Source organism: Eurypyga helias, unplaced genomic scaffold, assembly GCF_000690775.1.
Source record: "Eurypyga helias isolate BGI_N326 unplaced genomic scaffold, ASM69077v1 scaffold27448, whole genome shotgun sequence".
NCBI lineage: Eukaryota > Metazoa > Chordata > Aves > Eurypygiformes > Eurypygidae > Eurypyga > Eurypyga helias.
In genome coordinates, this window is record NW_010268021.1 from 1 (window position 1) to 11,486 (window position 11,486).

General features: G+C 42.4%; 1 protein-coding gene across 1 annotated transcript; it reads left to right on the forward strand.

Annotated features, from left to right (window-relative positions):
- Positions 1-5,635: 5,635 nt before the first annotated feature.
- LOC104514078 (bcl-2-like protein 13) lies at positions 5,636-5,756 on the forward strand (the record flags this gene model as incomplete). Its single annotated transcript, XM_010157623.1, has 1 exon — positions 5,636-5,756. A coding segment is annotated over exon 1 (121 nt), but the record flags the coding sequence as incomplete, so codon positions are not given.
- Positions 5,757-11,486: the final 5,730 nt, after the last annotated feature.

Sequence of the window (11,486 nt, forward strand, 5' to 3'; positions counted from 1 at the left end):
GGCCTGCGCGCCGCGGTGGCGCGTGGGCTGCGGACCCCGCGGGATGACTCATCCCGGTTCCTCCTCCTCGCCCTTCTTCCCGGGCGGGAAGACCCCCTTCGTCGCCCGAGTGACTGAGGGGCTCCGGCTCTGCCTTTGTCGGAACTCGGAGCGAGCGCGGGGCTCCTGCCCGACCCCCGTCCTCTTGTTCCCTTTCAAATCCAAACCGGCCAATTAGAAAACAAAGTGAAGGAAAACTTGTTAATGAAAGATGGGTTTGCAATGATTTAACTTTGCGGTAAGAGGGTTTAAAGCTGGAAAGGATTGGAAACCCTTGGAGTAGCTAACTCTTGTAGCTTTTGGTTTTATTTCTAAAAGAGAAATCAAACCATTTGCCTAGAATGCTCACTTCATTACGCTTCCCTCTAAGGTCAGCAGAAACCACGGCCCAGATAAGTGATTATCCTATTTTCCAGTATTTCTGCCCATTAAATGCCGCTAGAGGATCAGTAATGGGCGCAATATCGATTCATTTCCAGTAGAACTGATGCGTTCGAACTCAGTAGTTCTCAGTTTATTAAAAACACTCTCCTAGTCATGCCATCGCGTGTTGCTGGGAAAGCACTCCGGAGAATTGATCTTCCAACTTGATGGGGCGCTTTGGAAAGTCCTACCTGTTCCGTGAAGTGTTTTCGGAGATGGAACTGCTGTAGGTTAAACTAGTCCGCACATGCAGGTCTCACCCCAGACCCCCACACGAGCCTTCTGGTAAGGTGGCAGAGCGCTTGAATGTTTTCCATCCCGTTGATACGGGGTGTGGTTTTGTAGACTTGTAACTTCTTGAATTTCAGTACACTTGGACAAAAAGCCCCGTGTCGATGTAAGGCTGCAGGTTAGTGTGAACTGAGAGCGGTTACCTGTTGCAGAGATTGATAGCAGGGGGTGACCCAAACCTGTGAGCATATCAGTGGCATGCAGCCCTAAAAATGATTCGTGCTCCGGTGCTGCAGTTTTGTTGCCTTGCTAAATCTCCCTGTACACGCTTGGGCGAACGCTCGCTGACTGGGACCACGCGTGCTTTGAAAGGATTCTTCGCCAGCCGGAAGCGTTCTGCTGGAGCCGCAATCCAGGATGCGTTATGTCTGTAGCCAGTGAGTGAGGCTTGGTAACCCCAGCTGTAGGTGGGAAGTGCATCCAGCCCTAGATTGACTCCCTGTCCACCTGGGACATAACTATGGTGGTGGTGTTACTTGTAAAAAAGAAGGCAGTCTGTGACTCTGATGTTGTTTCTGGACCTGTGTTTTTGGTGCCTTACAAATCAGTCGTCATACTGATCACCTACTGTTTATAAGAACGCAGCAAAACGCTTTATGAGGCTACGGCTCTGAACGCACAAGGCGAGTCCCTGACGTGCAACACTCGAATAGGTGCGCGGTAAATCTTAGTGGCAGCTGGTGAGCTGTTCTTACGGGCGGTACCATCACGCCGTTGCATTCCCTCTTTGGAATGATACACGGTAAACAGAGCTGGATGCACACGAGGATTTTGCGGGTAAGGACTAAAACCTAGCAGAGCCTCATCGCTAGGGGATTATATTCGCTGTATCCATTGGTAGGCTTGCGTTGCCCGTTATCTAACGTATAACTCTTCTGTGGATTAGGATGTGACAGATTGCATGAGGAAACGTCAGCCTGACTGGAACTCCTGTTCTCAGGTCGGTTGAGCAGCTCAGCCCACATGAAACAAGTGACAGCAGGGTCGGAGGAGTAACAAGCTGAGTAAGCTTCAACAGGTGTAGCCTTGTATTCACCCAAGAGTGCAGGAATTGGGAAAAGTGATTTTTTTTGTAGGGAGTAATTGCTATTAATTTTAATCTCTTCAGCTTTTTAAGAGGCAATATTCTGGCAGTGAATCTGTTATACCAGAAGCAACCCTCTTGCCTTTGCTTTGAGGCTTACGTGGTCTGTGTAATGCCTTGTTTCCTCGGCTCCATCACATCTCCCATACAAGCCTTTGTTTTATTCTCTTAACCAGTTTCTGGACTCTCTTCTATTTTGCATCTGTAGTGGAAAGCTCTGCTTCCTCTGACCTGGTCTCTCAAGCTGCGTGTCTTTTTTTTCATCCCACTCATTCCTGAAAAATGGCCTTTTCTGAGATATGTACAGTTTCTGAGTCAATATTTCTCCATTTCCTTTTGTAAACAACAACAGTCATTCACAATTCAAAATGAGTAATGCAGTTGCTGTGCTGTGGGCTTCTGTCAAAGGAGGACCAGTGATCTGAAGGGCATTTCCAGGCTGGCATTCTTTTATGTGAAGCAGAAGGTATTTCTTCCATTCAGGTTCTTAAGTCTCCCTTCTCATTTCAGTATAAATCTACCACTCAGAATGTATCGACCAAAATGATTACATTTTTTTTCATCCAAAGCTTTTCTTCATTCTTTTCCCAGGGAAGCATTAACCACTATTTAAATAAGCTGTAGTCTGAGTCTCTCTCTTTTTCTTTTTCCTCTTCCCTCCAGAGGTGCTGAGATAAGCATGCTGAAATTCTTGTGAATTAGGCCTCACTGTTGCACAGGGATCACTGTGCTGGTAGGGAGTTTCATGCTTGTTTTGATCCACTGCTTTTCTCTTTCATTTTCTGCATTGATTTGGAATTGTATTTTGAAGAATAATCTTTGTTATATATGCAAAGTGGTTCTTTGATCCACAGTGTAGTGTCTGGATGTCTGTGGACCATCTGTCAGACTGATTCTTCCAGGACAGATCAGTTCAGGTTGTCTGGAAGGGCTCCCATTCACTGTGTTGGTTTCAGGACTGTGGATCTCTGCTGAACAAACCAGAACTGAAGCGTGCTGGGGAGCTTTTGGTTTTTGGTGAATGGCATTTTTCACATGTGGTGATGTGACCGTGTGATGTGGTGATGACATCTGGGGATCTGGTCTGAAGAGCAGACCTATTGGTAAAGGATCCTAAAGTCTTCTGAGCAGGGATATTTTTTTTTTTTTCTCCCAAATCTCCTGGCTATATGAAAGTCTCAGTGTATGGAAATGGCTGAAGGGTAACTGTGTGTTGTGCAAAAGCTGTGCTAATCCTCTGCTGTAATTCCTTGTTTCTGAACCATGATATGTTACCTGTATAGCACTCTGGGATGGAAGAGGGTAACATAAATGTAGAATTACTGCTTCAAGGGAAAAGGGATGAGTGTTGGCTCGAAGTTTCAACATCGGTTCCTTTCTATATAAATCACTATTTCGGTTTAAGCCATAGCAAAGACACAACTGAATCTTTCCGGTAAAGAATTTCAGGCATTTTGAAATACATGCAGAGGGGCAGGGCTTCCAGCGTGTAGTCTTCATGAAAGAGCTCTCTTCCATTTTCAGTACTGAATGAATTTCAGAAATTAGAGTTGCTAAAGATTAAAGAAAGAATGCTTAGCCAATTTTACACCAACTCTTTTCCTTTTGCAGCTTCTAGTTTGAAGGGTAAATTTTTCTTTGCCAAGCTACCTACTCACACAGTAAGCGTGCCTCAGCACAGTTATAGTTCTGTTTATCCTCAGTAACCACTTGTGCTGCTGTTAGTCTGAATTCCTTTCCAGGGAGGAGGGGGCTTAAATTTAGCCCAGAGATCTTGCATAGCTGGATAGGCCAGTGCTTTTCTTTTGATTGTTCTGTTTATTATTATTATTTTTAACCTTGAGGTGTCATTTGCAGACTGTGCTTTGGTTTAGGAACCTGGTTCTCTCTCTTAGTCTCAAGGCTCCCCCAGTAGAGCCGGGAACGCTCTTGAGATGCTCTAGCTCCTGTTCTCTGTATATAGCATTTTTTTCATTTTAAAAGCATTTTAAAGCATTTCATGCTTTAAACTTGGTTTAATTTTTTTCCTTGAAATGTAACTGCAGTCTCACGTTAGTAAGTTGTCTAGCTACTTCAGTATCTATTAAGTAGCTGTTCTGGAGTGTGAACTTCTTTGTGCGCCTTTCTTTTAGACATCTATTCTGATGGCCAAGCATGGGCAACTACTTGTTTGAGAATGACTCTTTGAAGTGATGGAGAACTTAAATTTTGAGAGTTCATCTTAAAGTCTTAAATATTATTATGTGACTCATCAAGTTATAGAATGTTTGAAGTAGTTATCCAGACTGTTTCTAATATAAAGAGTTAAAACATGTTGATTCATCTGAAACTTCCTTTCAATCTGTTGTATGGCTTTTTCCCCACTTCCGTGTTCACCTTGTCCTTTATGGCTGTTTTTCATTTCTCTCTACCTTTAGTTTCTTCTGCTGTTCTTATTTGGATGTTTGATAAAAGCAACAAAACAATTAGAGTATGTCATGGTTTAGCTTCAACCCGCAGCTAAGCACCACAGAGCCGCTCACTCACTACCCCTTGGCAGGATGGGGCGAGAATTGGAAGTGTAGAAGTGAAAAAACTCATGGGTTGAAATAAAGACAGTTTAATAGGTAAAGCCAAAGCCACCCATGCAGGCAAAGCAAACCAATTTGCTACTTCCTATCAGCAGGCAGATATTTCAGCCATCTCTAGGAGATTCTCCATTTCATCCATCTGTAGGAAAGCAGGGCTCCATCACGCGTAATCGTTACTTGGGAAGACAAATGCTGTAACATCCCTGCAGCGTATATACTGAGCATGAAGTCTTACGACATGATATATCCCTTCGGTCAGTTTAGGTCAGCTGTCCTGACTGTGTCTCCTTCCAGCTTCTTGTAGAGAAGCAGCTGGGAGCACAGGTACGGTATGAGAAACTGAAAAAGTCCTTGGCTTAATGTAAACATTGCTTGGCAACAACTGAAACATCAGTGTTACCAACATTCTTCTCAGCACAAATCCAGAACATAGCCTCATACTAGCTACTGTGAAGAAAATTAACTCTATTTCAGCCAAAACCAGCCCAGAGTGAAACAGGGAAGTTCTTTGGCCAGATGTTGCCATTAGGTATGAATTTCTGTTTTCTAAGTATTAATGCCTGGGTGAGAAATCCAGGACACACAACCATCTGTTCTTGCAGTCCCTACAATGAATGTGGAATTTCCTCTGTTGACCATATGTTTTCCATTGCTGTTGGAAGAGTAACATGAATTCGGCATTGAAATTTTTAAGCATCATAATAGAGGATCCGAGAAAGCAGAGAATTGGAAAAATACCTGATCGGAGGCTTTAGGGTAGAGAGACTCCTCAGAACCTGGTTTTTTTACCTTTGGTTGTAATTAACTAAGTCTTCTGAATCCCTCAAAACCTCTCTGCGTTAATAGATGCGTATTTTTGTGTGTGGTTGAGTGGGGAGGCATTTGGAGGCAGACGTGTGGTGAGGAACCGTTCGCTTTGCTCTAACGTGGGAGCGGAGTGAGAAATGCTGCTGCTGGCAGCAGGCAGGCAGGGCGCTGGACTAGGGGGCAGGTGATTTTGCTCTCAGTGGTTCTTACTAAAATAAGAACGCATGGGGTATCGGGGCAAAAACGATATTGCTTCGCGATCGTTACGTAATTCCTCGTTAGGTGTGAGTTCGTGATCTATTGCAAGCTTAGTAAAAAAACCCAAACCAACCCCTCTGTTCTTTCCTTACAGTCTTCCTCAGTTACCCAGAGAAAACCCCACGTGCCCCATAGGAGCGTTGCTGCACTGCAAGCCAACCCGATGGCGTCCTCCACTGCTGTGCCTGTAGGATTTCACTATGAAACAAAGTACGTAGTTCTCAGCTACCTGGGACTTGTGTCACAAGAGAAGCCACAGGAGCATCCCCCTGCTTCCACTCAAGGTAATATTTGCATATTCTGTACCTATTTGCATATGTAACGATGTTGCTGTTGGTTTTTCAGCGGTTGGTGCATGGGTGCGGAATGCCAGCCTGATGTTTAGCATAATGCATCTCATTTAATCATTTTAAATAATGGGAAGAGATGCTGATGGAAACAAAGCTGTTTGTATTTAGATTACTGTTTCAATTTGAGCTATGCCAGTGCTGGTCGGAGTTTATGAAGCAAATAAGGGGGTTTAGTGGCTGTCTTCAGCTAAGGAGGGATAAATATGTGTTCACTTTGTTGAGCCATCTTGAGACTTTGAGCCCGTGCTTGATTTTTTTGGAGAGCAAGTAGAAGTAAGCAGGGGTGAGGTGTTGTTTACCAGCAGAAACTCTGAGCAATGACTTGAGCAATCTCATGTGCTAAATAGTTTTGCCCTATTACGTTAACGCTTCTGTGATTGTCAGTCAGGGGCAGAGATGTGGGGCTTAACCTATGCTGTATCTCTTTATTTATTTACTTCTAAGAAGTCAGGGACTGCCTGGAGTCAGATGGAGTCAGATGCTTCTTCCAAAACAGGTTTGTAAATACAGGAGATTAAATAAATGAGTAGGAGGAAGAATAAAAGAAGTTTGATAGATTGTGTTTCACATAAACCTAGGTAGTAAACCTTCCTTTATTTTGTGGTGGCAAGCACTTACACAATGTTGTTTGTCAAGATTGTTTTGGTGGCTTGTCACTTCTTAATGACATTTCAGTCACTACTAGTTCTTGTGATCAAGAACTTATTCTGATGAAAGTCATACTGGAAAAAAAAGTAAGACAGTCTTCAGAATCTTATTCTCTTGAACAAGCATTTAAGAATGCATGCTCTGTTTTTTACTGAACTTACCTGTCATGACGTGAGAAATTCCTGAAAAGAAAAGATGGCATCAAAGATAGGACAGAAATAATTTTATCAGTTTGGCACTAAAGCATACAGCATATGCTGGTTATACTGGATATTGTTCATAAAATTAAACTGGGTATATTTAAGGTATGTCTATTTACTTCCACTCTGACTGCATCTGTGGTCCATGAAAGGAGAGGCACCTCAGTGCCAAGACGCTGTTTCATAAAACCCTTTGTTGGAAAATGTGCTTAGCAGTAACGTTTCATTCTGAATATCCCACATGGGATAACTGGGCTATAACTGAAATGCATTGCATACATATAAAGCTACAATGTGGAAGAGTCTGCTTTGTTCTGTAAATGCAAAATTCAGAAAGGAAACTGTTAGTCTTAAATCTTTTTTTTAAATAATTTGGCTCTAGTTACCTTTGAAATATTTGAAAGTTGAAGGGGAACCTTTCAACTGATTCTTATTACTGAAACCTCTAAGAAATATTTGAATTGAAGAGCAATATTTAAGCTGTATAAAGGGGAGCTACAAATGCATAAATAAAAATTTAGTAGTCGGTGAAGAGGACTTTGAAGCTCCTGAGTAAACCTAACTGTTCAGTGTACTTTGAAGATACTATTTGGATAGGTTAGCCTGTGTGACAGCTGGCTGTAGTTGGATTTGCTATTAAAGTACTCTACAGCATCAGTACTTTCCAGATTTGTTCTTTCATCCTTGTTGCTCCAAGCCTTCTAAACTTGTTGCTTTTCCTTCTAAACGGGAAATTCTCCTGCATTTCCCACCCCCTCTCTCCCAAAACCAAACAGTGAACACAACTTCTCCTCTCTCAATCACCTTTCACTGAAATTAGATCTGTCTCTCAGTGGTTTTACTGCCTTCTGACCAAAGTCTGTGGACAAAATAGTTTTCCCTCACTTTTAATCCGTCAAGCTGTTTCTCACTCTGCTTTGTATCCCTTGGGTGGACTTCAGGCTGTAATTGAACTAAGTGCAAACACTTTATCCTTCTGCTTCAGGATCTGTTTCAATCTTTCCTAACTCACTTTTCCTGTTGCTGTTCTGCTTGCCGTGCTTCCAACAGCTTTCATTTGTCTGACAGTTCCTTTTTTACAAATCCTTTCTCCTACCTCGTCTCTCGTTGCTTGTGACAGAACAGTTGTTTCAGCTGCGCTCCCAGGGTAGGTGTGGTAACAGCCATGTGTTTATTTTGAAGAACAGTATGCATGTTCTTTGAATATGAAGTAGTTTATATATACATTCTGCTTCTTGTCTGGCGCGTGCCTGCTGCCTGCCTGCGGAGAGCTGTTCCGAAGCACTCTGCTTTGCGTGCTTCCCCCCTCGGAGCCAGCGAGAGAAGCAGCAGCCCCTAATGGGTATTACCTGCCCTGCCTGGAAGGCAGCTGCGTGTTACGGTCACAGGCACGGTCTGAGAGCTGGTAAATTAAAATGAAGAGGAAGCTTCTGGTTTTTGGTAAGGAAGACAGTACGAGGGATAATAACAGTTTGACAGTACGTCCTGCTTGTCGGTGTGGCTTTCAAGCAGTGTCATGACCCATTGACTGATCCCAAGTTCCTTTCACTGATGATTTTTGTGTTGCTTTAAAACACCGGTCAGTTGTGTTTCTACTCTCTGTGGCTGAGTGCTGTTGATTTAGGAATTGAGAGGATTCTGATACAAAGTACCTGTCCCTTAGTCTTATTTTGGTTTAATTTGGTTATTGTGCTGATGGACCTTTCCTGGGAAGCAATTGAAGTGGCGATGTTTGGCTCCTGCCTGTTTCTATTTTAGTTGTAGAACACGTCTCTAGTTTATGCGTTTCATTCACATGAGGTATTGCCTCTGGTACATAGTACTTCCCTTCATACATTCTTCTTGGATTCAAACAAATTCTTCCTCTGATTCCTGTATCATGTCACAGTGTAAGGGGAGTATCCAGAAAGGCTGGCTGTGTCCTCACTGTGTTAATCTCTTGTCTCCTGCAGTACTGGAGAGTGAGGGACTCCTGTAGAGAGTGGCTCAGAGCAGGAGCCTAGTTACAGCCAGCTTGGGTCACCCGCTGAAGAATCTTCTCTCTGGCCATTGCATGTATACAGAACATAGGGAAATAAAGTACACCAGGTGGAGTAGTACTTCTGTACCTCCCTTGAGTCTCTTTCTGCAACAGTCTTCCAGATTTCAGTGAAGTTCCAATGCTCCAGTTAAACTAGAAAAAAAAACCAAAACCAAAAAAAGTCTTTCCCGACAGGAGGGGTGCTGTTTTACCTCTGCTAGAACTGGTAGAAGAAATGGAAGGCTTTTGTCCATTCCCCATCCTTTCCTCCTGTGGTCATCTCCCCCAAACCTGTTTTTCTGCATTTCATACTAGAGGTTTCTTTTTCTGATGTATGTCTTTTTGTTCCAAAAACTCGGGTAAGAATAAATCTTTAAGGTGAAATCTAACAAATAATGTAAAACTTCCAATTTTTTGCAGACATACTGTGCTTTACCAGAGCAATGGTTTTTAAAGGGATTTTATTTAGTAAAGGGAAAACTCAGACAAATTACATAGACCATGACCTCACTATATTTCCTTTTGGATCTCTAGGTTGGTCTTGATTTTGTTGCAGGAAAGATGGCTGGAATTACAAGAGCTAAACCCACTTCTGACTTCAAGCAAAGAAGGCCAATCTTCAACATGTGATTCCTGCTTTGAGGGTGTATTTAGATAGCTGCTCTTCAGTGCAGGGGCTGAAGGGAGAACCATCCGCACTACTCCAGGCTCTTGAAGGAAAGACGGTTTTATGGGACAAACCAGTCTTCTGACATTACTGCCCTATAGCATTCTGTAGTGGATTTCAGTGTCTCCAGAGGAAAATCCAGCAAATTTAACGGGGCAAAGGTTTGAGAGATTGCTTCTGCTACAGTGTTGGCAGAATAATGATTCTACATAGCGCCCGCTTCAGTTTATCTAAAGCAAGATCCGTTAGCAGTAAGTTCTGTTAGTTTTTGGGGTAGGTTTTCAGGTAGGTGAATAATACAAATTGCTCGGATAAGTCTGATAAAACACCTGATTAAGGTATCATCTGTGTAACTTTATGTGGTTTGAGGCAACAGATGAGTACAATTATTTAAGATGTGAGTGGAAGCTCTCCGTTCTCTGTTTATTAGGCTGTGGAGAGAAGCTTGACCTCTCATCGTATCTATAACTACTCTTTCATACACAGAAAATAAATACCAGGTGTTGGAAAACATTTCTCCATTTTTCCCCTCTGAAATTCACACTTACTGTAGAAGCTTCCAATCTGCTGCAGTTGTTAGTGCTACTTTTTTGAGTCAAAGTACTTTGATCTTGTGATTTGATATATTTGTGTTATAAATGCTTCTTTATGTTTCGTTAAGGAATAATTTGATTGTATTTCTGGTCTGTAATCTGCTCCCCCATGGTTTGCCCCTATCCCCTGAGCCTGTGATTATAATGAAGATTCTGAAGGAAAGTGTTTTTCCTTGACAGAATGAGAAATCTTAAATAATCCCTTGGCTCACGTAGCGTCTGGAAGATTTATGATGCATGGTGGCATAGATTACTCAAGAGGTGAACAAGAATTTGACAGCTCTACAGTTTCCCTGAGATGCATGCTATCCAGAGTACTTCAATTATTGTGCACAATGTTCTTTTGACCATTTATTATCTGTTTTGGAATTGCTGTATGAAGTGCTGCGTACGTTCAGCGATCAAGCCATTTTAGTGGTTTCCCACACACATTTCTTAGAGCTGAGCAGTGTTGAGCCAGGATATAGGAGAAATTGGTTTTACATTTGTTTACTTGCTTCTGTCAGAAGTGAACTCTTACACCTCAGGAAACTCACTTATAGATGGGCAGGGATGGTCTGGTTTTGTGCACTGCAGGTGAGCTCAAGGCTCCTTAGAGGCCATCCCAAATTAACAATGGTACATAGGTTTTTCTCTTGCATAGTTTCGATTGTCGTGGGTGGGTTACCCGCTGTCACAAGATTTTCTGTCATCAGGTGGCTGTTGGAGTGGCTGTTGCATAGTATCTTGGTTTTCTTTTAGCTCCATCCTTGCCTCTTCACTTACCCTTCATGGCACCTACTGTTGGTCTGTAGATAATGAAGGAGTTTCTGAGGTGCTTTTAGCTTAGATGAGTAACTCATTCCTTAGAACCTTTCCTCTTTGGGCAAAACGTCACCTACTGCTGGTGTGTAGGTAGTGAAGGAGTTTGAGGTGCTTTTAGCTTAGATGAGTAACTCATTCCTTAGAACCTTTCCTCTTTGGGCAAAACGTACCTACTTTGGCTGAGAAGTCAGAGTCTGAACAGCTACGTTGCACATCAGACCGATGCGATTCACAGTAATGGGGGAATTATTTTGTGAACCAAGGCAAGGAGAGGGAGCTCTTGGGGTGTGGCTTGGAGAAGAAAGATGTGGAATGTGAATTCCCACTTAATTAAGCCTCCTTTCTGCCCATGAAATAATGGCCTACTAGTTGGCAGTGTCTCATCTCTTTTTGGTTTTTAATATTTTGATCTTTTTTGGTGTCTTTTAAGTTGAGCCTTCTTGTGGTTTATAAAGAACTGCTTTTAAGCATCTCTTAAAATCACGGGCTACATCTCTGTATGGCTGTGTTCTGGAGTTTGCTGGGGTAATGGGTATATTTTTCATTAAAGGAAACAGATTGATTTTTAAGGTGATTTCTTACAGTTTTGTCACTTCTCAGTGATTGCAGAAATTTTAGACACTTTCTCATTGTTTTAAAAAAATATGAGATTAGTTAAATAATAGTGTCATGCTGAAAGTAAATTTTTAAGTCAATGTTAGCTGTATAGAAGTTAATACAGAAACTTAGGAG